This window comes from Adiantum capillus-veneris, chromosome 7 (assembly GCF_014529385.1).
Source record: "Adiantum capillus-veneris isolate H3 chromosome 7, ASM1452938v2, whole genome shotgun sequence".
NCBI classification, from domain to species: Eukaryota; Viridiplantae; Streptophyta; class Polypodiopsida; order Polypodiales; family Pteridaceae; genus Adiantum; species Adiantum capillus-veneris.
Window position 1 is genome coordinate 155,651,340 of NC_140937.1, and position 27,888 is coordinate 155,679,227.

At 44.1% G+C, this 27,888-nt stretch overlaps 1 protein-coding gene across 6 annotated transcripts; it reads left to right on the forward strand.

The window, feature by feature from the left end:
* Positions 1-266: 266 nt before the first annotated feature.
* THO1 (nuclear matrix protein-like protein) lies at positions 267-26,500 on the forward strand. Of its 6 annotated transcripts, none has more exons than XM_086516694.1 (21): positions 267-418; positions 562-645; positions 744-818; positions 19,205-19,298; positions 19,387-19,532; positions 19,882-19,953; positions 20,047-20,119; positions 20,210-20,278; positions 20,365-20,411; positions 20,529-20,600; positions 22,702-22,830; positions 22,950-23,015; positions 23,107-23,148; positions 23,234-23,350; positions 23,468-23,550; positions 23,665-23,731; positions 24,588-24,659; positions 24,734-24,784; positions 24,876-24,935; positions 25,196-25,381; positions 25,447-26,500. In XM_086516694.1, exons 1-21 carry the CDS (start codon positions 305-307, stop codon positions 25,741-25,743), a joined length of 2,016 nt encoding a protein of 671 aa, XP_086372820.1. In that variant the 5' UTR covers positions 267-304; the 3' UTR covers positions 25,744-26,500. The 6 variants fall into 6 exon arrangements, with proteins under 6 accessions (XP_086372820.1, XP_086372821.1, XP_086372822.1 ...); XM_086516695.1 differs by having other exon boundaries at positions 25,196-25,357; positions 25,435-26,500; XM_086516696.1 differs by having other exon boundaries at positions 25,196-25,357.
* The last annotated feature ends 1,388 nt before the right edge of the window (positions 26,501-27,888 follow it).

Here is a 27,888-nt window from a genome sequence, read left to right on the forward strand (position 1 = left end):
ATCGCTTCATCAAATCTCTAAAAGAAACCAACAAACTTGCGCATGCCTCAGCATCTGGCTTTGCGCCCCCCCCCCCCCCCCCCCCCCCCGCGTCACGAAGCTTGAGGCCACCCCTCCTCGCCTCTACTCGCTCGTCTTGCGCCCTTACCTTTGCAGCATCTTCAAAAGATTCTGATTAATGCATCATTTTGCGAAATTGACCAGAAAAGATTCTGATTAATGCAGAAATTGACCAGACATACTGGTAATTTTCCCTTCCAAAAAAGTACAATTTTCATCCTTGCATTTCATTACTAAGACGGGCATGGCGGAGGCGACTGCGCATCCCCCTCAGCCCCTCAGAATTCACCTTAGCCAACCGCCTCGTGAGCGTGTCCCCGTCGTCGTGTCTTGCCATGCCGAACGCGATCGAGTCATGGTCTCTCTCTCTCTCTCTCTCTCTCTCTCTCTCTCTCAGAGAGACACACACACACGTCCCCCGCCCCCACGCCCCACAAAAAAAAAAAAAAAAACAGAAAACTGAAGAGATGCTGCTGGGTCTCTCACTGGTTTTTATTGCAGGAGGTTTTTCGAGATGCGATATCGTGCTCTGCTCCCCCTGAGGCGATTGCACTTTCTACAATGCAGGAGGCAGTTCGCCCCCAGGTTTTTCTCACTTGCCTTGCTTGTTTAGAGAGACAGCGTCTTTTTATTTAGTCATTAATGTCTACTCTTCAATTGGGTTGCTTTTTTCTTTTCATCAGAAGCAAACAATTCTTGTTCAAGATGAGAACCAGCTGTTGGAGAACGGCCTCAGAACTCTTATGCAAGAGCTAGTCGTAAGTAGTTTGCTTATGTCTCCACGTTCTTAATGCTTTTTTCTTATTCTTAATGGTGCAAGCTTGTAAGTTTTTCTTTTACCAGAATAGCCTTTGAAATTGTAAAAAATTTATAACACTACTCCTGAGGAAGCGGGGATATATGGGGACAGGTAAGTAACCAGGACTGTAGATGAAGCTGATACAACAGACTTACGCAGGGATAAATCAATATCTTGGCACAGTTCATTACAAAGGACATACGGCCAGCTTAAACATTCAAGGTAGCTCATCAATCAACATTCCATGTACATATGGGTTTTTATCATCTCATCGTCGGCTCGGCCAGAGTTTGAATTTCTTTAGCAACTTCATCCACCCAATTGGAGAGGACCTTTGGAGACCTTGTAAGTTCTGACTCCTGAAGTGTAAGGGGTATGTAAATTGAACTGGAGCACTCTCCTTTCTGAGATAAAGATGCAATAGCATGATGATCCATACCCGGCTTCTTTGATACCACTGTAGTGGGACGGCACCACGTGCCAGCAGAAAAGGAGAGTCTGAACAGACTTTAGACACTTCAAAACAACTGAACTGAAGGAGAGAGGCTTCACACGAGACACAGAGTGGCGGAGTTCCACCCCCAAAGTGCATTGGTCCCCAACTGTGGCGCCCCTTCCGGTATTTCTTTATATTGCTTCAACAAGGTAGAACACTTGCGGCTCTGCTCTGCATCTCCTGCGGGTAGAATGCCAGAGAGTGAGCCCTTGTACATATTTAAAGGTCCTTGGCCTACCAAAAGCAGTTACATAAAAAGCATCAGGTTCTAAAAGCATATGGTCTCAAAAGCTAGCGCCCTCAAGGCTGGTCCGGCCACGTTAGGAGCATCTTCGCAAATCGTGGGTTTCCGTATAGTAGCATGTCAGCGCGAATTGTGAGCATCTGTACAGTTGCCACGTCATCGTCCCTCTACACTTCCCTTTCAGTGTGTACGCGCCTTTTATTTTTAGGCCCCATCAAACGGGGTCCCATAAGTTGTTGGTGTTTGTTATTTGGGCCACTCGGCGAGAATCTATAAGTTGGTCAATTCTTCTGCTTCCACTAGGGTTTAGGCCCCTCGGCGGGGATCTACAATTTGGCTAGGGTTAAGCCTAGTGAGTCCTAACCCTCTGGGTCTTTAGTGGCTTGACACGTCACATCCTCCCTTCTTGAAAGAAGAGTAATCGTCCACGGTTATATCTGCAAAACAACTCAAGTTAGATAAAAAATATCCGAGGGTCATTCAGTTTTCTCATTCCATATCGGAGCTCTTGATATTCTGGCGTAGCAAAATTAGCCATCACGCCCAGACCATGGTGATCTGTAACGGGTGTCTTGATGCACTAAGGCTACATACTCACGTAGGATGGCACATTAAGATGCAACACAGATGCTTACATATGCAAGCTACAAGACACAAAAACATAAATTCATCGATGAACACTCCCCTGCAAATAGCTATCTTGGTTTGGGCCAATTTGCGAAAATCTGTACACAATGCCACGTTAGCATGTTAATGCTTTTTGCGGAAGTTTCAGTCAACCTTTTCGCTTTTGAGTTTGCCGTGCTTTGTAAGTTCTTCAAGTGGGCAAGGGGTTAGGTTCTTAAACCCTAACCCCTCAGGCCTCTCGAGCACATTTTCTGGGTTTGTCCTCTTGGCGAGTTCCTTCTAGTTGTTGTTAGGTTTACACCACTCTGTTGCTTCACAGGTCTAGGGCATACTTGTACGGCTAGTATGTCTCCGGGCTGGCCATCCATAGTCTAGGTTGTACCTGGTCCGGCCGCCCGAGTTTGGGGCCGGCTGCCCACTTTTGTCTGGGCGTCCACATATATTTCCATATATCATTTTTTTGTTGGGTCGTGGGGATTTTCATCAGGCCTTGTCCTACCTCCCCTTGGGCACCTATTTATGGGGCCAGGGTGTCACGTGCACATCTAGCCCTATGTGTACATGGACAAGCTACTTCATGACATGGGTTCAATTCAGTTAGATTAAGAAGTGATCTGGCACTTTTGTGAGTATGTTCGCAGATCGTGCATGTCCAGCCACTTTATGTAGATGCATATCCTTTGGTTGCACACAACATTGATTATCAGCATTACCATCAGGTTCCATCAGGAGCATTTTACAGTGCAGAAAGCCTATTTTCCCTATTTTAGCCAATTTTCACTTATTATTTTTAAGTGACTTTTTTTGGGAACTGGGTAGGGCAATTTAGCCATGCAAGTATATAAGAAACCCTAGCGCTAGCACTTTCTGGCAGAAGAGGCAGCAGACCACCATGGACGTGCACCTTCTCAGCAAGACCGGCAGTTAACCTAGTGTTTTCGGCCAACAAGAACCAGCCAGCGTTTTTCAGCTTTGCAGATCAGCCCAGCGTTTTGCATGTGCAGCAACATGGCGATAGCAGATCACAGATCAGCCCAGCGTTTTGCATGTGCAGCAACCTGCGACAGCAGATCACAGATCAGTCCTAGCGTTAGCAGAATCAATAGAAGCCTAGCATTTTTGCACTAGGACTTAGAATCAGCCCTAGCGTTTTTGTATCAGCCTGACCACCTAGCGTTTGCAGATTCATCGCAACAGAACCACAAGTAGCATCAGCGTTTTCAGTTTTCAGCATCAAGACACCGAAGTAGAAATCCCGAACCTCGCAAATCTCACCTTCCCGCAGCAGATCCTCGCCGCAGGGTTAGATCAGCAAGCATTTGCAGTTTCAGCCCGGAAAACGCAGATTTCAGCATCTGCGTTTGCAGCGTGTCGTCATCATGTCATCGTCATCGACATAGAGTCAGATTTCAGCAGATACAAGATTTGCAGATTTCAGCCATTAGCGTTTTCAGATTTCAGCCCGTCTCATCGTCGTCGACATCGTCGGCAAGTCCAAGCATTGTAGAGATTTGTGCAATTAATAGTAGACCGCTCCCGCCATAGAGAATGGGGCCTTCGGAGGAGGGTTTGACACAATTTTGGTTATTCTTCTCTCTCTATCTCTCAGTTTCAGCACCTTCATTCACTGTCATGTGACACATCCAACCCTATGTGTCCGTGGACAAGCTACAGCATGATCAAGGTTTAGTCAGTCTAGATTAGAAGTGATCTGGCACTTTTGTGAGTCTATTCGTAGACCGTGCATGCCCAGTCACTTAGTATAGATCATAGTTACCGGGGAACGCCCCCTAGCCCCCGTTCCGGCGTTCCGGGGGGCAGTTCCCTTTCCGAACGTTCCGGAACGTCCCGGAATGTCTGACGTTCTGGGTGGCCAATGCAAACCGGAACGGCCGTTCCGGAACGTTCCAAAACGCCCCTGGACCATTCCGGAATGCCCCTGGAACGGCCAACGGCTACAAACAAATTTGGCAAAAATTGAAAAATTAAAGTAAATGTTTGGGCTTCTTTTGAAAGTGTGCAAGGCCTCAAGGACTCATAAAATGCACCCCCCTCCCCCTTTCTCTTCACAAGCTAATCCTCAAGGCTCAAGCTCTCTCCCTCTCACTCTCAAGATCTCTCCCTCTCAAGACTCACTCTCTCAAGGCTCAAGGCTTCAAGCCTTCAAGCTCTCTTCCTCTCCCTCCCACTCTCTCAAATCTCTCCCTCTCTCTCTCATCATCTAGTCATAGCAAGGTTGAATGGTCTTCAAAACGAGTTTTTTGTGAGTATTAGAGTGAAAGCACTCTAATACTCCTTGTATTTAAACACAAGGAGCTAAAAATTGCACTATTTGGGTGTTTTTTATACCTCCCGTTCCGCGACGTTCCCGTTCCGGACCCCTAGCCGTTCCCCCGTTCCGCGGGGATCCCGTTGCCGTTCCCATTCCGCGTTCCGGGTAACTATGGTATAGATGCATATCCTCTGGTTGCACACAGCATGATCATAAGCATTCCCATCAGAATCCATCAAAATCAGTCAGGGAATTTTCCAGTGCATTTAGCCTATTTTACCTATTTTTGGCATTTTTCACTTATTAATTTAAGTGACTTTCTAACAAAAGTAGGTAGGGCAATTTTGCTAAGTTTGTATATAAGCAAACTAGAGCTAGCACTATTTGGCAGAAGAGGCAACAGGAGCCAAGCTCAGCAGGCAACTTCTCAGCAAGACCAAGCCTTGGTGGTTTCCCTCCAAGCAAAGATCCCCATCTCTGGCGTTTTCCAACAAGCACCATTGCCTAGCGTTTTCAGCATCCGCACCATCGCCAACAATCCTCAGCATTGGCGTTTTTGCATCAGATCCTCCCTCAGCATCCCACAGGAGCTAGCGTTTTTGGTTACCATCAGCCTAGCGTTTTTGATAGAAGTTTTCCCTAGCGTTTTTGGATCTCAGCAGTATGCAACAATGCAGCGATGTTCAGCATCAGAAGACCATTAAGATCAGCCCTAAGAAGTAGCAGATTTAGCCTGGAAAGACCATCAGTTTTCAGCTTAAAGAAACCTCAGTTTTCAGTCGTAAACCTGCAGATTTTCAGCGTCAAAGACCCACAGAAAACAGCCCCCAAATCAGCGTTTTTGGACTAGTCGCAGATTTCAGCCCATAGTGTTTTTGGACAGCAGTAGAAAGATTGCAGATTTCAGCCCTTAGGTCGGTCTCGTCATCACCGTCATCATCACCGACATAGCCTAGACTTGCATCAGTCCATGCATTCACTTTGTACCAGTTTGTGCAATCATAAGTAGACCACTCTCGCCGACGAGAGTGGGGCCTTCAGAGGGGGGTTTTACAACGTCTCCGGTGTCGTATCTCTCTTCTCTCTCTATCTCTCAGTCTCATACACTTGCATGCACAGTGTCCATTCACTTTGTTTATGATCATTGCACTCACTCATTAAGAACGGAAGGCTCTCCCTTCCATAAGAACAAAAGAACCTTGAGCACAGTTCGGAGCACTCATCTTGAGCAAAACGCAACGTTCATTCCGCTGCACCTAACATTGGTATTAGAGCTTTGGCAGTGTTCTGTATCACTCAAGGAAAGAACCACAAGAATCACAAGAATTTTTTTTGCTTGTTGAGGTCGCACGAACCCAAGTTCGCTTGGGCGTGTTGATTCCTAATCGTGTTTTTGAAGAGTGACAGGAATCCCAAGAAAGAAGGGCTTGTCCAGCCTCCCCTTGTGTCTCTTTTCACTCATTGAGAGCGGACCGTGCACTTAGCGGCCGGCCAATCGACGTGAGGTGGGAAAAAGCAACCTTGGTGTGAGCGCAAGGCCGCTAAGGGGTGCGCCCGTGGAAAGGAGTAGAACTCGGGTGAAGAGAAGATCCTTCTCAAACACGGTTTGCAAGCAAAAGAAGAACCTCAAGAACTCAAGACCCGCAAGAACCCAAGTTCCTCGTGAACTTAAGAACCCAAGACCACAAGAACCCGAAGCGGAATGGATACTTTGCTTGGAGGTGATGAGCATGAGAGAGGCGAAGAAGAATTTTCCCCACCAGGAGGTTTTTCCGACCCTCCCCCTTCCCCATCTACGACAACGATTTCACTAACTCCTATGGAGGAGTTGGAGCTGATGTTTATGGAAAGGAATTTAGAACGCGAAGCAAGAAATGCAGAAATGAAACGCAGACACGCAGAAGACAAAGCAGAAAGAGAAGCAGAAAGAAAGACAAGACAAGAACAGAGCCAGCGACGCATGCAAGAGTTCTTGCGACTTTTTTCTCAAGTGCCGGCATAGATGCAAGAGATTCAGGAGACAGAGACTCTCAGTCTCTTCTTCTCCAAAGCATGACACACAGGATTTGCATGATTATGAGAAGCATGATGAATTGAATGATGATAATAAGCATGATGATTTGAATGCCAATGATTTGCATGATGATTTGAAGGACAATGATGAGCATGATGGTTTGGATGACAATGACAAGCATGATGATTTGCATGATCAAGATGTGATTTCTCACAAGCATGATGAGTTGCATGAAGATGATGTGATTGTTCACAAGGATGATGTGTTAGTGGATGCTTTTTCTAGCGAAGCTAACCTCGTTGTAGATTTGATCAATCACGAAGAACCGATCTTGGCTTTCGAGTCGAGGTCCAAAGAACCCCCATAGGACGATTCGATCATTCAGGAAGAACCGATCTTGGCTCTCGAGCCTAGGTCCAAAGAACCCTCACAGGAAGTATTATGTGTTCGCATGATTGATACGCGCGCATTGTTCGAGTGTTTCATTCGTGATCGTTTCCTGTATTTTAGTCAGTGTCTTTATGTGATCCCTTTTCTTAGGCATGACATATTGTACGTTGAGCACGTTTCACTCATGAATGAGCACGAATGTATGCGGGTTATTCATGAAAAGCTGAAAAGTATGCATGTAAGGAAGTCACATTCCATGTCTCTTCCTTGGCATGACACAGTTGTAGAACGAGCACATGAAAATATGAGCACCAAGCATGGGCATTTCCGTTGTGAATTGCCAAAGTTGATTGCTCTAGATCAAAAGAGAAAGATTCGATCTCATTGTTTGCGTATGTATGGTGAACGGTTTGGCACTCCGTCTTCATGTTCATCTACATTGCATGCACAGTCTTTGAGGAAGACAAGATTTTTTCCAGTCACTTTACATGGAATGGGTATGTTCATGGTTTTGTGTTGGAAATGGTTTCAAGAATTTTCAGCCATGGAGATTCTTCAAGAAGAAAGAAGCATGACTCTCGACGAAGTTGAAGCATTGAAGGAGCCACAAAAGACTTTGTGTCGCTTTCGGCGCGGGAGATTCTTGAAGAAGAAAGAAGCATGACTCTCGACGAAGTTGAAGCATTGAAGGAGCCACAAAAGACTGTGTCGCTTTCGGCGCGGCCCAAAGAAGCAAGCATTGCAGACCTTTATGAAGTTTAAGTACCGCACAACCCACACATCAGAGTGGGCCGGCGAAGAGTCCCTTCCAGATTCCGGATGCTATTGGCAATCTCCCTCGATGCCATACAGTTCGGGACCGGTACCTCACTTTGAAAAGGAGGGGATGTCACGTGACACATCCAACCCTATGTGTCCGTGGACAAGCTACAACATGATCAGGGTTCAGTCAGTCCAGTCAGTCTAGATTAGAAGTGATCTGACACTTTTGTGAGTCTATTTGTAGACCGTGCATGCCCAGCCACTTAGTATAGATGTATATCCTCTGGTTGCACACAGCATGATCATAAGCATTCCCATCAGAATCCATCAAAATCAGTCAGGGGAATTTTCCAGTGCATTTAGCCTATTTTTCCTATTTTTGGCATTTTTCACTTATTAATTTAAGTGACTTTCCAACAAAAGTAGGTAGGGCAATTTTGCTAAGTTTGTATATAAGCAAACTAGAGCTAGCACTATTTGGCAAAAGAGGCAACATGAGCCAAGCTCAGCAGGCAACTTCTCAGCAAGACCAAGCCTTGGTGGTTTCCCTCCAAGCAAAGATCCCCATCTCTGGCGTTTTCCAACAAGCACCATTGCCTAGCGTTTTCAGTATCTGCACCATCGCCAACAATCCTCAGCATTGGCGTTTTTGCATCAGATCCTCCCTCAGCATCCCACAGGAGCTAGCGTTTTTGGTTACCATCAGCCTAGCGTTTTTGATAGAAGTTTTTCCTAGCGTTTTTGGATCCCAGCAGTATGCAGCAATGTAGTGATGTTCAGCATCAGAAGACCATCAAGATCAGCCCTAAGAAGTAGCAGATTTAGCCCGGAAAGACCATCAGTTTTCAGCCGTAAACCTGCAGATTTTCAGCATCAAAGACCCACAGAAAACAGCCCCCCAAATCAGCGTTTTTGGACTAGTCGCAGATTTCAGCCCATAGCGTTTTTGGACAGCAGTAGAAAGATTGCAGATTTCAGCCCTTAGGTCGGTCTCGTCATCACTGTCCTCATCACCGACATAGCCTAGACTTGCATCAGTCCATGCATTCACTTTGTACCAGTTTGTGCAATCATAAGTAGACCACCCTCGCCGACGAGAGTGGGGCCTTCGGAGGAGGGTCTTACAACGTCTCTGGTGTTGTATCTCTCTCATACACTTGCACGCACAGTGTCCATTCACTTTGTTTATGATCATTGCACTCACTCATTAAGAACGGAAGGCCCTCCCTTCCATAAGAACAAAAGGAACCTTGAGCACAATTCGGAGCACTCGTCTTGAGCAAAGCGCAACATTCATTCCGCTGCACCTAACATTCACAATGTTTGCCACTTTGTTTGTGATCATTTGCACTCTCTCACTAAAGGAACGGAAGGCTCCCCCTTCTGTAAGTAAAAATGGAATCTTGAGAACAGTTCGGAGCACTCATCTTGAGCAAAGTTCAACATTCACATCCGCTGCACCTTACATTGGTATCAGAGCTTTGGCAGTGTTCTGTATCATTCAAGGAAAGAACCACAAGAACCACATAATTTTTTTTGCTTATTGCGGTCGCATATAACCCAAGTCCACTCGGGCGTGTTGATTCCTAATCGTGTTTTTGAAGAGTGACAGGAAACCCAAGAAAGAAGGGCTTGTCTAGCCTTCCCATGTGCCTCTTTTCAGTCATTGAGAGTGGACCGTGCACTCCGATGCCAGCCAATCGACGTGAGGTGGGAAAAAGCAACCTTGGTGTGAGCGCAAGGCCGCCAAGGGGTGCACCCGCGGGAAAGAGAAGCTCGGGTGAAGAGAAGATCTTTCTCTAACACAGATTGCAAGCACCTCAAGAACCTCAAGACACTCAAGAACCTCAAGAACCCAAGAACCACAAGAACCACAAGAACCCAAGTTCCTTGTGAACTTAAGAACCAAAGATATCAGTGTATGGTCATCACGCGAATGGATACTTTGCATGAAGGTGATGAGCATGAAGAAGGTGAAGAAGAATTTTTCCCACCAGGAGGTTTTTTTGACCCTCCCCCTTCCCCATCTACGCCATAGTTTGCACCAAATCCTATGGAGGCTTTGGGCATGACAAGAGGCACAGTTGACTGCGCACCTAGAGGAAGCCGAGGAAGGCACGCCCCTTTCCTTCAATTCTTTGCTCGTGTAGAGGAAAAAAAAAACCCCTCTTCTTCACTTGTGAACCCCTCTCCCTCTCCTCTTTACACGTAAGGATATACGGCCTCAAAGACCAAGATAATGTGGATGAAGAGGTGAAAGAACTCATGACTTTGGTGGGGGTCAGCGAGCAGATGCATACGAGGGCTTGGAGAGTGGGCACTAAGAAAAGTGGGAGCAACAAAGAAACCTCGAAGGAAAGGGTACTCATTCTCCGCTTCCCCTCCATGGAAGCGAAAAAGGACTTCTTGAAGAAGAGACCCACTCTAAAGAAAACTGGCATCTTTCTTGGAGATGACCTCACCCTCTCGCAGATTGCTCATATGCAAGAAGTAATGCCGGAAATTAGAGTAGCAAGGGAAAAGGGGAAGATTGCTTTTTACAATTATAGAAAGGTGGTGATATTGGAGCGACGTCCCACATGATGGTGCAGACCCATGGGACCACACTAAAGATGGCAATCTAGAATTGTAATGGGTCACTCCGTCTTGATGTAGGGGGGGCCTTTGAGGATAGCTTCACAGGGGGAGACCTCATTTTCTACTCTGAGACACAACAAGCCCCTGGGCAATCCATGCCACAGGTGAGCGGATATAGATGGGAGATAGCTTGAAGACGGGAGACCAAATTGGAGCATCGAGGACGGGGCTCAGGGGGAGGTGGCAGTTCTATTCAGGGAGGAGTTGCAGCCATTGATATGTATAGCGCGCAAGGATGAACATGCTGGGTACATGTGGGTGAGGCTTAGGGTAGAGACGGGTAGATACCTCTACATTGCTATCTGTTACTTTCCTCCTAGTACGTTAGTATATGCCTCACTTAGAGGACAATCCCCCTTTGCTATTTTGGATAATGACATATGGGAGTTTTCCAAGGATGGTGACATTACCATACTAGGGGATTTCAATGCTCGGACTGCCCACCACCAGACTTTCGAGGAGATGCTTAGGGAGCTGGACGTTACAGAGATGGGTGTATCCAAACTATCACAAGATGAGGAATGCATTGGGTATGGTAGATACTTGATAGATATGGGAACCGCATATAAATTGGCCATTTTGAATGGCCTACAAAGATTTTCGACAACTGGAGGTTTTACTTGCTTTCCACATCGACATGGTGCCAGCACAGTGGATTATGTTATGGCCCAGCGAGGTCTCATTCTGTAACAAATTGCTGACGTGTCAAAGCCCTAAAGAAGGGGGCCAACTTGCAGATGTCGGCCGAGGGGCCTAAACCCTAAGAAGAACAAGTAACAGAAGAAGAAGTCCTACCAACTTATGGGGACCCCGTTCGATAGGGCCCCAAGTGACATAAAGGATTAAAATAAAGTAGGACACGCACACACACGCAAACTGATAACGCGGTAGATTTCCAAAAATTGCGCTGGCATGATGACGTGGCAGGCTGTACAGATTTTCGCGTTTTGCGCTGGCTAATGATGTGGCAGTTGTACGGATTTTCGTAAATTACGTTGGCAGCTTTTTGGCTTTGCTTTTTGGACCAGAAGCTTTTGAGTTTTGAAGGCTTTTCACTGTAACTGCTTTTCAAGCCAAGGCCTTCAAATATGAGGTTAGGGCTCATTCTCTGGCATGCTTCCTGGAGAAGGTGTAAGTTTGGAGTACCGGCGTGTACTGCGTTAATGCAATATAAAGAAACACCGAAAGGGGCGCGAAGGTTTGGGGCCAATACTCTCTGGGGCGGAATTCCGCCACTCCGTGTCGCGTGTCGTTTCGCTCTTTCAGTTTAGCTGTTATTGGAGTGTTAAAAGTCTGTTCAGTCTATTCTTTTCTATTGGCACGTGGTGCCTAGGTGTCTTTGCCCTCCAACCCGGACTTATTAACCACTCCCACCCTTACTTCATCGCGCATCAGGCGTGCTCCCGTCTTCACCGCTCATCTCTTACATGGCATACGCTAAAAAGATCACTTGCAAGAGAAGGATCCATATTTGTTTCGAGTCACTGTTTTTTTCAGAAGCAGTGCCATGCAGATGTTGATGTCTATAGCTACCAAGCTGCACACTTCCAAGGACTTGGCAAGCTTTCAAGAAAAATTTTGCCCAAAGTTATATGGTTTCTGACATCTTTCTTTGGACTGCAACTTCTGGCAGAGTGGGGTATCCTGAAATGCTTGCCATGGAAACCCTAGCAGATTATAACTTGAAGCTTCTCGACATCTCCCAGTAGATATCTCTTCACAAGCAGATGACCTTGGAGGACCAGTGCGAGCGCTACACCATTGGACTACCATCACCATTGCAGGAATATTGTCTCTTCAAGCAAGTCTCTACTATTCAAGAGCTTATGGACCATGCCGCGGTCGGCTACAAGCTCATGAAAGAAAAGTTGGAGTTTACCACAAAAGAACCTCCGGCCACTAACCAGAACTCTCGGCAACAACGAACAAATTCTGGGGAATCCCGTGAAAACCAACCTCAACAGCCTTGTCTGACACAACGTCAACGAGACGCCTTGTTACAAGAAGGCCGATGCTTCGAATGTTTCCAAATAGGGCATACGTTCAATACATGTCCTGAGCAAGTCTCGACGTCCTCAGTGCAACCTTCTGCTCCCACGTCAGACAGATTCCCGGGGCCACCTCCGGCCAAGAAGGCTAGACCTGCTATTGGACTAGTACCCGATATTTATGGTATATACCTCGAGAGTTTTAATGACTTATGCAGAGCTCATGGAAAAGTCAACAGCTTGAAAGCCCTTATTTTCTTTGACCCCAGAGCTATGGAGAACTTCATCCATCCAGAATTCTTGAAGTAGATGCACTTTGATTATGATGCAGAGGGTGGAGAAATTAAAGCTGAGCTAGCCATGGGGCAAACTCAGAAAGTGGTACCGCTCATTGGTGCACTTCCAGTGACTATACAAGATTATCATGGAAAAACCGATCTCCACATTATGAAGTTGGGCAATTGCGACTTTCTCTTGGGCATGCCTTGGCACGACAAGAATGATGCAACTCTCCATGTCCGGAATTGAACCATCACCGTGATGTAGAAGGGGAAGCCCGTTTTCCTCAAAGTTCGGTTGTCTGATCAAAACACTGAATGACCTCTCTAGTTGTTTTCTAGTTAGATACTTTTGAACATTGTTTGAGAAAGTATTGTTTGAAATTTGTTTGAAATGGATGCTATCTGTTTTAAACCTGTCTTGGTACCAATTTGACTCTGGTTTTAATTACTGGTTTCAATGTTTGGTGATTTTACTCCCGGGTGGAGAAGTGAGAATTATTGTTTTGGTATTGTTTGAACCTCGGAACGACGTAGGCCGATGCCTGGGAAGCGTTTCGTTGTATGCTAGAAAACCTCCGAACGACGTAGGCCGATGCCTGGGGAGCGTTTGGTTGTATGCTTGAACCTCCAAGCGACACAGATTGCGATCTGGGGAGCGTTTGGTTGTACAGTCTTCTGAGCTCATGGCCCGGACCTTTGTAGGTTATTTGCGGGGGGAGTGACGAGGTAGTCGTTGAGTAGCTTCATACCACAGACTGTTTGTCTCGGGGGAGTGCTCAGCGGCGCTATTTGTTGTGTCTTGTAACATGCATATGTAAGCGTTTGTGTTGCATTGTGATGTGCCAATTACTAAATATTCCTAATTGGATGAGATTGCCTGGGTATGTAATTTTTTAGTGCGTCAAGACACCCATAGAAGATCAGTACGGTCTGGGTGTGATGGCTAATGTTACTACGCCGGAATATCAAGAGTTCCGATCTGGACGAAAGGAGAAGCTAACTCCTTGATCAAAAGAGCAGAAAGGAGAAGCTAACTCCTTAATAAAAAGAGCAAACTGATTGTCCCTCGGAAATTTTTGAGCTAACTTGAGTTGTTTTGCAAATATGCTATAATCGCGGACAATTACTCTCTTTCAAGAAGGGGAGATGTAACAAACTGCTGACGTATCAAAGCCATGAAGAAGGGGGCCAACTTGCAAATGTCGGCCGAGGGGCCTAAACCCTAAGAAGAACAAGTAACAGAAGAAGAAGTCCCACCAACTTATGGGGACCCCGTTCGATGGGGCCCCAAGTGACATAAAGGGTAAAAATAAAGTAGGACACGCACACACACGCAAACTGATGACGTGGCAAATTTGCAAAAATTGCGTTGGCATGATGACGTGGCAGGTTGTACGGATTTCCGCGTCCTGCGCTGGCTGATGATGTGGCAGCTGTATGGATTTCCGTAAATTACGCTGACAGCTTTTTGGCTTTGCCTTTTGGACCAAAAGCTTTTGAGTTTTGAAGGCTTTTCACTGGAACTGCTTTTCAGGCCAAGGGTCTTTAAATATGAGGTTAGGGCTCATTCTCTGGCATGCTTCCTGGAGAAGGTGCAGAGTCTGGAGTACCGGCTTGTACTGTGTTGATGCAATATAAAGAAATACTGAAAGGGGCGCCAAGGTTTGGGGCCTACTCTCTGGGGTGGAATTCTGCCACTCCGTGTCGCGTGTCCTCTCTCTCTTTCAGTTTAGCTGTTATTGAAGTGTTAAAAGTCTGTTCAGTCTGTTCTTTTCTATTGGCACGTGGTGCTCGTCTAGTGACACATTCCATTCTTTCAGGATTTCACGGTGGGCACTAGGCCAGTTGGAGTAGCAGTTGATCATGCTATCTTGTCTTTCACCCTAACGTTTCAGTTCAGCATAGCTCCATTAGAAGAGGTCCCCACACACACTCGGTATACCTACATGAGGGAGATGGATTTGGTGTATATGGATGAGATATACAGGCAACTATGCACCCAGGGGCTGGGACGGCCACTAGATGAACTCATTCGGATACTGACAGAGACGCTCCATGATGCAGCATCAGAGGCATACTCCCACAGCCAGCCTACACGGAGACGATCTAGGAGCATGCCGCAGAACAGCTGGTATGATGAGTAGTGTAGAGAGACGAGGATCAAATTACAGAGGAAAATGCTCATGGGTATTACCACACATAGACAGTCACGGATTATCTTTCGCCGCCTAGTGCAACGAAAGAAAAGGGCTTATCTATCTCAGCTAGAGCGGGATCTGTATCAGTTATAAGTTAGGACTCAAGTGAAGCATGGAGGCTATGAGCATTCACCACCACCAACGGTCACCTCCACTAAGACATGGGGGGAATATGCCACATCTCTCTACACAGCACCTGGGCAACCACCTTTGCCGGATCCACTAGAGACATGCCCGGAGACATGTTCTTTCTTTACTGCCGAGAGGGTAAGGAAAGCCATTGACAGGATGAAGACAAGGAGAGCACATGATCATGATGGTCTGGTAGCAAAGCACTTCATCCATGCTAGAGATATGCTTGCAGAGCTCCTAGCTATGATGTTTAATCGAGCCATGTATAAAGGCTTCCCTGAGACTTGGAGTATGCCTATGATTGTGCATATTTTCAAGTTAGGAGATCCCATGATTCCCGGGAATTATCGCACCATCATGGTTGGTCACACATTATCTAGGCTGTATGCATCCGTTCTTCAGCAGGAGCTGAGTAGATGGGCAAAGCGAGAGGGCATAAGAGCACCAGCGCAAGCAGGTTTCAGGAGAGGTTTCTCCACTCTTCACTAGACCCTGACACTTGGAGCTAGCATTGAGGAGGGTAGACACCATGGCAAGAGGATGTATTGTAGCTTTATGGATTTCCGCAAAGCTTTTGACACAGTGCCGAGAGCCAAACTTATACACGACATGCTACAGAGCTTATATGGGGTATTCTGGCTCTATATAGGACAGTGATGGGGCGGGTACGCACCACCTGAAGGAATGTCTGACATGGTCCACTCCACTATTGGAGTAAAGCAGGGATGCCCCCTATCCCCGTCTCTTTTTGGGATGTATGTGGATGACTTTTCAGACTATGTAGAGCGCAAAGGAGACGGGGGGGATCAGCTAGCAGGGAAATGGATTCCGTTGTTACTATATGCTGATGATATTGTGCTGATTTCTGACTCTCCAGAGGGGATGCAACGTCATTTGGATGCTCTGCATACATTTGCTCGTGACAGTGGAACACCACACCACAGTGGGTCAGTAGGTCAGCACCCACATTTACCTATGGCCAGGAGGTTGTGGAGTACACAGATGCATATACTTATCTGGGGGTAGTCTTCAGTGGACCGGTCCCTCCTCGTAGTGGAGGCATTGACTAGATCAGTATCTTTTATGAACGGTCTATGGGATCTTCCCAGGGACAGATACGCTCGGCTTGACTTGGAGTCATCTCGACAATTAGCTCTACAAGGCGATACAGCATGTTTGTATGGACAGATGACAGCATGGTTTCAGTCGCATGGATAGAGTGCCTCCGTTTCAATACTCCCTGGATGCACCCTCCCTGTCCCTCACACGGACAGAGATCACCAGACTCATACGTCAGGATCTGATTCAGCTAGATACCAGGAGAACATGGATACAGCCGACACAGGAGTTGGGCACGAAGATGGCCTTCTATAGAGAGCATCTTCTTCAACTCACGGAGGACGGCTTTGTGACTAGGCTTTGTGACTATTCCTGCATACATGGATACGCACTTATCTCATGGGATAAGATGCGCTATTGGGTAGATACACACATCCTCACATCAGCTCCAGATCGAGAGTGGCCATTTTCGAGGGGTGTCGGCAGGGGCCAAGATATGGCACTAATATAACTTAGAGCCAGAGACAAGAGCTGCACTACACATGTCATTGCCCGGCGTACTATGAGATACGCGGCCGCTTCCACTGCCTGTCCAGAGAAGGTTTCGGACCTTTTTCTAGAGTCATGAGATACAAGGACCAGAGATGTCTCGGATTGTTCCTGCTAGAGCTGCACAGATTTAGGGAGAGCTTGCTGAGGACATCAGGGGAAAGACAGTCTCAGAGACGAATCACAAATTTCTTTACACCAGCCAGGGGAGAGCCAGAGGAGCAGTCATTACAACAGACTTCAGAGCCCACCCATACTAGAGGTATGTTGCTTGACCGAGCCATTGAGCTAGGCAGATCAAGACGTCCACGACCTCGGGGGTCTCCCACCACCAACGAAGGCTGCAACAGAAGATACAGATCACTCTAGCTCGACATGCAAGACGTTCAACCAGAGTACTGACCATGGAGGAGGTTGATGAGATCCGACAACCACCGATGAGATATTTCATCTGAACCCCTGCCGTATCTCGTCTCAATCCCGAATCAACTTCAGATTTATTTCCTTTCTCCTTAGTGTTTTAGTTTTAGTGTTAGTTCTTTGTAACTTTGTAATTTCCATACTGAGACATGATATCAAATTCACCAATTGTAACTTTTTAGTCTCATAGGTCGTTTTGGCCTTTTGAAGACGTTAATATAACATTTCATTTCATTTCTCTCTCTCTCTCTCTATGTATATATAGAGAGATACTCATGATCAAGCAATCCCCATAAGCGACTAGATACATACAGATTGGGGTAGAGCTTGGGTTTATACAAGCTGCCTCTAAGAAGGGCAGCTCCTCAATATATGTAGGGTTAAGGTGGGTGGATTAGTATACCATTCATGCTAATGGCATGCTTGGAGAGGTTAGTGTAGAGCTTGAGAGAGAAACTATTGCACAATATAATATAGAGTATACTTGCAAATGATAGACTTACATTTATTTAGCAGAATGTGCCTCTATATAGGCATATACAAAAGAGACAGCCTTTTGACACATGGGCACAAGATGTGACTGCCTATGCACTAACACAAGTGGTTTTTCTTTACACATGGGTGGTAAGGGGTTCTTCACATGGGTTATTGACACATGACACTTTTTTAGGTGGAAGAGATTGTTCACACAAGAGATGCAACAAAACCTCGCATCCCAACAATCCTCCCCTATGTGGGTTTTGGTTGCATATCACTCACACAATCCTCCCCTCAAAACACACTAGGGTGAGGCACACAAAACAAAAGCCTCCCCTTGAACACAAATCTGCCTCCCCTAGACACAAAGGGTGTAGGCACACACAAGCCTCCCCTGGCATAAATAGAGGGTAAGGTACAATTGAGAGAATGCTCACAGAGTATATCATCATATACCAACCCAATTTTGTTGTCGTTATCTTCGTCAGAACTTCCAGAGGTGGCAAGGTTGATTTTTGCTTTTGTTTGATCTTTGAAATGCTCTTTGTGATTGGTAACCTGAGAAGATTTATTTTTGAGTCTGGAATACTTTGTAGCATGGTTGTTCTTGCCACAAATGCGACAAGGGTTGATTTCATAGCAATCCTTTGAAAGGTGATTTGTTTTGCCACAGTGCGTGCACTTTAAGCTCCTTTTGTGATTGCGGTTGTAGCGGTTGGATGAGACCACATAAGCATCATTTGACTGTTGTTGACTGCTTTTGAGTTTCTTTTTGTGCTCTTGAAGAGAGTTTATTACATCTTCAATTTTAGGGATTGAGAGAGAAACTATTGCACAATACAATATAGAGTATTCTTGCAAATGATAGACTTACATTTATTCAGCAGAATGTGCCTTTATATAAGCATATACAAAAAAGACAGCCTTTTGACACATGAGCACAAGATGTGGCTCCCTATGCACAAACACAAGTGGCTTTTCTTTACACATGTGTGGTAAGGGGTTCTTCACATGGGTTATTGACACATGACACTTTTCTAGGTGGAAGAGATTGTTCACACGAGATGCAACAAAATCTCGCATCCCAACAATATCTATCTAGAAGACCATGGCATATACGTTAGTCCATGAAATGAAAAGAGGATTCTGGTCTGAATCATAAGTGAGCCAGCCTCGTAAGAACAACTACTCATGCTGGTTGACCAGCCCACAGCCAAGATTCATCAGCATGCACCATCCCTCTAGAAGCAATGATACACAGTAGAAGATAAAGAGTGCTAACATATTTGACTGCCTCTACTAGAACCCTTCAAGGAGAAGCTGCGCTTACCCTTATCTAGCCAAGCACAACCATACAGGATGCTCAATAAATTATCAAGTGGAGAAAAGTGCTTGATTGGATGAAGATGAGAGACTTTCCACAAACAGACGGTAGTTTTGGGCACTCTTTGAACCCTTTATAGCTGAGCTGTGAGCTTTTGGAAGACGTGCTGTGAGTTCTTTTGTAGCTGAATTCTATTGGCTGGAATTTGTCTCAGACTTCAGTTTGGTCTTGAATCACCCATTCAATATGCTTGTGTGTAAATTGCCTTTTCCAAACTGTTTTTGGGCTTGTGTGTGTGTGTGCATCGTGGAAATTTGCTGTAAAAGCCCAATCTCTTGGTGGTTGATTTGATTGTTGAAAGCCAGTTCCTTTAATTGTCGAGCATGTTTTATTACAGCTTCAAGCATTTGAATAGATATCATCATCGTTTTGAACACGTTCTCAAATTTCTGTTTCTTGTAATTTTTGTGTTCAGGGTGCTGCAGTAGAAGCTGGGCAGCCTGTCATGCAATATGGTACTTCTCTTTCTGAAGGAGAAGATGCTACTGGGCTTATCACTAAGCTTCTTGGTATTAATGTCCTTTTCTAAGCACTTTGTAAGCGTCTTGTGCATTTATAGTACGTTATCAAATTGTGCACTTTTCTTTCTTGAAACAGATATCGTATTGTTCCTGTGTGAACGAGGCCATGTTGAAGGCGGCATGGTTTTTCAACTCCTGGAGGACCTCACTGAAGTGTCAACCATCAAGGATTGTAAGGAAGTGTTTGGATACATCGAGGGCAAGCAAGAGACACTTGGCAAGGCAGGTCATTGATTGACTTTCTTGTGGTTTGTGAACTTGCTGTGAGCAATTTTGTAATGCTCTTGTGCTTAACTTTTGGTCTATTTTTATTTTTATCATAATAACATGGGACATGGCTGGGACAGCTGGGGTGGGGATTAGGGGGGAACCTTGTTTTCCACAAGAGGAGTTCAAAACAAGGGGGACAGCTGGGACTGTGTTAAGACAGGGGTCGGGGGGGACTGGTTGGTGTTAAATCGTGTTGGGATCAGGGGATAATTGGGCGGGAAGCCCAAAAATGGGTGTCCCCATGTTATTATACCATATCATATCAAACTCTATTCTTAACACTAGGCTACTGTTTGTGTAGGCGGAGTTGTTTGGAAGAGGTAAATTAGTAATGTTGAGGACGTGTAACCAGCTACTCAGGCGGCTCTCAAAGGTTTGGAATGATCTTTTTATTGCCACAGTGTACAACTTGCTGCTGAAGGGATAATAATGAATGATTGTCTTAAATGTTGGTTTCTATTTACAGGCAAACGATGTGGTTTTCTGTGGTCGAATTTTAATGTTTCTGGCTCACTTTTTTCCTCTTTCGGAGCGTTCAGGTGGGACTAGACTTATGCCTTCCAATGCTGTTAAAGATTGTAGCTTATTTTTGAAGGTCTATTGAAAATTGATGTTGAACATCTGTACAGCTGTGAACATTAAGGGTATCTTCAACACATACAATGAGACTACATATGAGAAGGAGCCTCCTGGAGATGGTGCGTCTATATTTTAGCTCTTTGACAAAGTGCTTTAAAAATTGTGTTTCTAAAAATTGTTTTTTCCTGTTTTTGCGTTATGGCAGGATTGTCTCTTGATTTCAACTTTTATAAGACGTTTTGGAGCCTACAGGTGCCTTGTTCTTCTCCTTGCATCATTACATTTAGTAAACAATGTGCACCACCTTTGTTATTTGGTCTTTTTTTGATAATGGATAGTATCAGCTGAGGTTTGATAAATAAAATGCAGGAGTATTTCTGCAACCCTATGGTTTTACTTCAGTATGGAACCAAGTGGCAAACGTTCTCTTCAAGTCTTGGGGCAAGTCTCAATAGCCTTTGTTGTTTCTACTTTCATGGTCTTGCTGTCATAATATGGTTGTAATTACGGTCTGTCCATTGCATAGTACTATTTGTGGTCTAACCAGGTGGTAAATGTTCTAATCATGTCTCGGGCAAGTCTCAGTAATCTGTTTTGTTTCTACTTTGCCGCAATTAGCATGGAAACATGTAAATTTAAAGTCTGTTTAAGGCATAACACTTTTTGCAGCCTATCCATATTACTCGTATCCATTTCTTCACTACTTTTTAGTCACCTGATACTAAAAATAAGTTGACGCCGGCGTGAACACAGTTTGTAGAAAAACTCTCTGAGTAGCTTGCAAATCCACCACGTAGACCAGAAAAATGTAAAAACAGAAAAACAACATTGTTAACTTGAAGAGAGCTTTTCTCTGAGAGTAGCTCCTCTCAAGAGATATTAAAATAAACATCCTAGTACAACCATACCAAGAATTTCAACATATTGTTAAACTATTTGAAGATTCTCCTTATTTATTCAAATTCACATTTATCTTGTCTAAAAGATCAATGAGGGTTTTGGCGTATTCATTAGTAGAGCTGGATGGAAAATCAATATATCCTCATTATCCTATTTGTGAAGTCCCTTATCTCTGTTAAGTTGCATTGAAGAGTAATCGCAATCTGAGGTGGCTCTATCCAGTTTCATCCATCACCCTAGAGTAATTGAGTTCTGTACAGAGAATCTAAAATCCTATAACTCAGGTTTAGCATTATTGTAGATGCTCCATTGAAAAGCAACTAAAAGTTGCACACGTGAGATTTTCTAACAGCGGGGTGTCCAGAAAACAATCACATTCTGTCTCAGAGTTTGCGTTGCCATGACAGCAGTCCTATGCTTTTCTGTGTATTCCTTTCTGCCCCACTTTTTGCCAGTGGTCTTTCTTTCGCTGACTCTTGCTTCCTGCAACATGGGTGGCTGCAATTTTTCGAGAGAAATTTAACAAATTCGTCAGTAGTGCTAGCTAGAAAATTATTATGCTTTTCTCGTGCTATTTGTGAAGTTGCTAATTTGCAATGAAGAATTTTACACTGCCATGTTGTATGATTTTAGTGCCAGATTTCAGATTTCATCTGACATATGGGCTGCACAATTCTTCTTATGCTCTACATTCATTTTTCAATTTATTTCTCTGTCAACTATACCTCCACTAGATGCAAGGGATTCCATGCATTCATTTACAAGTGTATTCTTTCTCACAGCTGTGTTTAGCTTGTTTTTTAATTGCGAGTTTCTTGCTTGTGTATTGGTCTCATATAATGTGACCAAACTGTCCTAAGGTGGCTGTTGAATATTGGCATCCTATATATGCAGTGTGGTGTCTCCTTTATGTTGACAGATGACCAATACTTGACCTTGCATGCTCCTCTTTGAATGCTTTTAAGTTGCTGAGACATCAGGTGACATTCAGACACCTGCAGTGCCACTCCATTGTCATCAACTAGTTGGTCATTCTGAACCACCAAGCATGGAAGTTCTTATCTGACTCCTTACTGCTGAGAATCTGGTTAATTTCTTTATTGCCAGACTTGTTTGTAGATAATCAGAAATCTGCACAAACTCCTGCAGCAATATCAAGAAAATAGCCAAACCCAGTAAGCTGTATCATTCACTGTGATTACCACACCTATTATCCCTAGCTGGATTTCAATGTCTAGCACATGTCAACCTCTATTCTGGAGTTAAGAGTATGTTCACATGGGAGATTGCTCAGTTTTGGGTTTCAGCAAGCACTTGATTTGAGGATTGAGCGTTGGAAAAGTGTGAGAGGCGGGTTTGGCCAGAGAAACTCTGCAAGCAGCAGCACATATGACATGGTCTGTAACACCAACTTTGCAAACTGGTAGATGAAACACTTTGGATAAATGTGAGTGCAAAATGTTTGAGGCTTAAGGTCATAGGACCTTGTGTAAAAATTAAGGCAAAACGCCATTTTTGCTGGGTCAATATGGTGGGAACTGGCCTTTCGTATCGTGGGCCTAGAAATGCTGTTTTTGGGTTTTTAGTTATTACGATGATGTAAGTATTCAAGAAATGCACTAAAATCTATTGCCTGGGACAGGTTGTTCTGAGCACATTTGAGGCGCAGCCATTGGGTGGTGATAATGAAAGCTTGGGACATCTGGATGAAAGTGACAACACTGCCTTCCAAATTAAGTACCTGACAAGCAGCAAGCTAATGAGCTTGGAGGTGTATATAATTCGTTTTTGGCCTCATGATTATTTTATGTTTTGCAAAGTGATGCAGTACATATATGAGATTGGTAGCTATTGATGATTGTTGAAGCTTTTGCTTGTTTTTCATAACAGCTGAAAGATTCAAGCTTTAGGCGCCATATACTTGTTCAGTGTCTGATTATCTTTGATTATTTGAAGGTATTAGTTTTCTAGTCGAATTTTTTGTATACTCATCTGCAAGGTAGGTGAGGCCTCTGTTTAACAATAACAAAGCTTGTTGCTTTTCTAGACTCCTAGCAAGACAGACAAAGAGGGGCTTCGCGAGCTTTTAGTATGTACTGCCACCTTTTTGGTTTTCCAAAGATTGTGTGTTGCTGATGTTGATGCAGATGTTGGTTTTATTTATTACGTGGCAGAGAGAAGAGGTGAAAGTTTTGGAGGAACGAGTGAAAAAACTGCTGGAGGTAACTCCTCCAAAAGGGAAGGACTTTCTTGCAAACATTGAGCATATACTGGAGCGGGAACAGAATTGGGTTTGTTTTCTTCCCGTAACTGTTAAATGCTGCACAAACAACTTGATTCACAGAGATCATTGAGGTCCCAAATGCTTATACTATATGATTGATATTTCACACTAAAAAACCTTCCAGGTCTGGTGGAAGCGTGATGGATGCTCTGCGTTTGATAGGGTTATTCCTGAAAAAAAATCAACACAGGAGCAGTCCAAGAAAAGGTTTCCATGGTTTCTTTTAGCCTAGTTGTGCCAAGTGTCCCTCGCAGTTTAGCAAATATGCAGAAAACTGTCCATCATCTGAATCTTATTTTCCTTTTACTGAATTTGGATCAGAAAGACGCGGTGGAGACTTGGAAATAAAGAGTTGTCGCAGTTGTGGAGATGGGCTGAGCAAAATTCGGTAACTTTGGGACTAGAGACGCAATAATGTCTGCACTCTCTCATATCTAGAAAGGAGCTATGCCCTTCTTTTTGGCCTGCTCAAAAAGGCCTTAAAGAAAAGGGATTAAGGAGTGCATTCATAGGAGATTGATCCCATGATGTGAAGTATTTACTCATTGAAATTCTCCTTAATGCTCTATTTTGTGAAAGAGTCATTTCATTTAAGGACCTCCTAAAGGTCCATTTCATCAAATTGTTTTATTATTTCCTATGCTTATTAGACCTACCTTTTCCTTATGAAAGCATTAAAATATTCTATTGTTTTAGTTTGTCAATGGGTCCTTGTATTTTATTTTTTTCATTTTACTTCTTTTCTAAGAATACCAATATGAGCCTTTTACCTTGTTGTTTTAAGTGGGGCCCTTCGAAAGATATAAGGTATTTGTGATTATGTGTGTATAATGGTCAATACAATTTCATATGAAAACACAACAAAAATGACATGTGATTGTAGGCACTTATTAAGACCTACTCTCCATAATTCTCATTCCCCCTTAACAGCAGCAAGGCTTGCAAAAAACAATTTTCCTAACCAAAGAAAATAAGGGCATGCTTAAAACTTTTCCAGTTTTTAGGTCAAATTTTGAAGCATTCGCCCAAACTTGTAAAATTTTTCTCCAAGGCAAGCTTAAAATCTAGCTGGGATTTTGCAATTTTAGCCGGTTAAGAATACACTAAACCCGGTTTTTGCAAACATTGTTCAGCAGGCCTTTGTGACTCCTCACCTTGTTAATCACAAAACTCAACAGTAGTAGCTATTATGCATCAGTCTTACTGATGAGACTCATTTGTTTTGGATGATAACATTGACACAGAATAGCTTGACAGACCAACAACGGGCACGAATGCCCCCTGTCCCAGAGTATTGGAAGGCTCTTGCAGATGATGTAAGACGGATTTTTTTTTCAAATGAAGTGTCTTCGTGACACGAGGCTTAAATATTCAATGCTCTGGCTTGCAGATGGATACATCGGCAGGTATTGAGGGGGAATACCATCATAGAAACAACCGGGTATTGCTTGGTGGCAAGGAATATTATTCCTACTTTTGTCTTCCCATGTCTTTAAGAAGTTATTCATTGCTATATGGACATATGGATGTAGGTATATTGCTGGAAAGGACTGAGGTTCTCTGCACGGCAAGACCTTGATGGTTTCTCTAGGGTAATGACTGAAACATAAGCAGTTTTTTTTTAGTTCAAAATTAGCAAGAGCTTGCATGTTTCTCGCTCTGTGGCATTTGTTCTTTCATGTAGAGGGGTGAAAAGCCAAGTTTGTTTGGCATCTATTGTACGTGGTTATGGTAACTATAAACAGCATGGTTCAGCCACGGTCTTTAATGAACAGAACTTCAAAAGTTAGCCCATTGGCTTTGTGCTTTTTTGGCAACCGAACTATAATGTGTGGGCTTGCAAACTTTCCAGTTTACAGACCGTGGGATTGAAGGAGTGGTCCCCCCAGAATTGCTTCCACTGGACGTGCGTGTGAAATTACATGGCAAAAGTAACGAACGGTCCAAACAAAGAGCAGCGAAAAAAGAAGATGACAGCAAAGCAGGAAGCTCTCAGGCAGAAGATATGCATATAGTGAGGCTTCTCCTAATTGCTAAGGTGTACAACAAAGGTTATTGTATGGATTTTACTGTTTTTGAAACTATTAACAGCCTATTATACAGGGTGCTAGCAATCAAGCTGTCCTTGATGACAGCAGTATACCTCAAGATATGGATGATGCTACTGTTGATACAGAACCTAATCCAAGTGCTGCCCCGACGCCGGATGAAAGTCAGAAGCAAGGCTCTGATGCAGACGGCCCGGTTGAGCGGGTACTTTCAGGTGTAGGGAGCCCGGAAATTGGCCATGTTATTGATGCACCAAGCCCATCACCACTACAAGATGTGGTAGCTCAGAAAGCTCCATTAGATTCTGCATTGTTGAAACCTCCACGAAAGCGAGCTCACTTGGAGTCATGAAGACTAAGCTTACACTGGGCAAATATAAGCATTTATGTGCGGTGCCAGGCAGGAACTTATCTTCTTAGAGTCATATCTTTGTCGTACCTGGATTAACACATTCCTTGTGCTGGCCAAAAAGCATGAGGTGATGGTTCGCTAGCAGATTCAGATACAGATGCTTGAAGGGAAGTTATCAATTATTCACATGCTGAGAGTTTCAAGGCTGGCGGGGTTCTCTTGCGATGCATTGATGAAACCAATAAACCCACAATGGTATCGACTAACAGTTGTCATTTGCCTCTACACCGTGGATTGACGTTTGCACTAGAGGTTTTGCAACCACATTTCTCATTCTGTCTGTGCTGTGGGTAGGCTTGCCGTGATTCGTTTTATAACAGTGATTGGAGGGTCTTTTCCAAGCAGCTATATTCCAATGATTAGCATGGTTATCTGTGTACCATGTGTGCTCTAAACAAGCTTGAAGGCATGTTATGTGGTATTCAATGGCTTAAACATTATGTATGTCAGGCAATGGAAGGGTCGATAATCCACCAAATTCTATGCGGCTGATTGTAAGACATCAGTGTTGGTGGAAGCATATTTGTAGTTGCAGAAATGCAAGCCATTGTAAGATTTTTTGGTTTTATTGAAGTGTAAACCTTTGAGCATACAGCTCACGATTTGTGGAAGAAATCGCGGAGCCAATTGCGGTCGCAGGACTGTCATGTAATCCTTCACTAGAGTGACTCTAGCATACATAAATTGTGTTTGCTGAGTTGTTTTTGTAGGTTTCCACTATAAGATAAGGGGCCTTTAGGTCCATAATAGAAGGTTGGGGTTGTGTTTTATCCTTGAGAATCGTGTTTTCTGGGATTTTGGATGTGCTTGCTGATCGATGTATCGTTACACTTATAATTGAAGGTAGCTACTTTGGGTAGCTTGATTATGGTAGCTCTCGTATGATGTCAGTAAGCCATGCTTACACTGTAGCAAGCCTCAAGGCGATGCTCGTAATCCTAGCAGGTCATGCACCATCACCATTCCATAGACAACCATCAAAGCTTGCGCTCGATCACAGTCCCATTGACACGCATACAGTGGCTATTCTCTATTCAAGTGGCAGCACCGCTATCCTCACATCACAGACGGCATAGCCCAGGGAAAAGCACGTGTGTGTGGGGGCCACTTTGCCTTCACTGCATCTGGTAGCTCTCGATATCATGCAGTAGAACTTGCTCACTTGCTATTATTGTTAGCTTACACTGACACGCTCGGCCCATCTCTTCCCACAATCAGCGTAATTGGTAGATCACCAATGTTTTGTTTTATTGGCAGCACACGAGAGCTCATTCTCTTGGCACTTTGCTTCCAAGCATCGAGCACTACACTGTTCAAAAATGTTGTGTGTTCAGGTTTCGAATTTTTATGAAGTGTAAAAAGTTTTGATTAAGCATTATTTATTTTACTTTTAAAAGGGCTGCTTCTCGCTCTGTTCAAAGACCATTACTTATTCAAATGCTGCTCACAATGCTATCGAATAGCTTTAGCCTTGTAAGATCAACGATGGTCAGCATTGGCGTCCCCAAATATGGTACTTCAATTGGAGTATGGAAGATTGGTACTCTGGAAGAACCACGTCTTTACCATTCAAGCTTAACATGCTAATCGGTTAGAAACAAAGAAATCTAACACTGGCTGTAATTGGTCAGTATGGCAGAATATCGTCTCCATCGTTTCGACTTAACCAAAATAGCTACGGACCATACCCCTAGAAGCTACTTTTGGTGGCAATATCAACAACGCAAAGTTGTTCCTCAAATTGCACTTGTGTGGTTCTATTTATCACTCTGCATACACACTTTAAAAATACATCAATTGGATGGTCTTAGTCTTTGTTTTGACAGTTGGCTACCTTAAAATTTCTTGCTGATGACGATGACAAGAAGGTTGTGCTTCTAATAGCCTTGTGTTTTATGGAGACTCATTGTTGTAAAAGTGGTGGGGAAATGACTTATGAGGAAACTGTAGGACTTGTGAAAGAAGATAGGACAAAGAGCATGAGTAAGACTTCATTTGTAAAGCTCTTCTCGTCGAAGACGCTAAGAAATGCTCATTTGTTAAGAAGCTTGGTCACCTTATTGATCAATGCTTTAAAAGGTTAGC

Coding starts and splice junctions, on each gene's coding strand:
- THO1 (XM_086516694.1), top strand. CDS start 305: ATGGCGGAGGCGACTGCGCATCCCCCTCAGCCCCTCAGAATTCACCTT. Junction 20,412..20,528: donor AGACGTTTTGGAGCCTACAG/GTGCCTTGTTCT, acceptor AATAAAATGCAG/GAGTATTTCTGCAACCCTAT. Junction 23,016..23,106: donor TTATCTTTGATTATTTGAAG/GTATTAGTTTTC, acceptor TTGCTTTTCTAG/ACTCCTAGCAAGACAGACAA.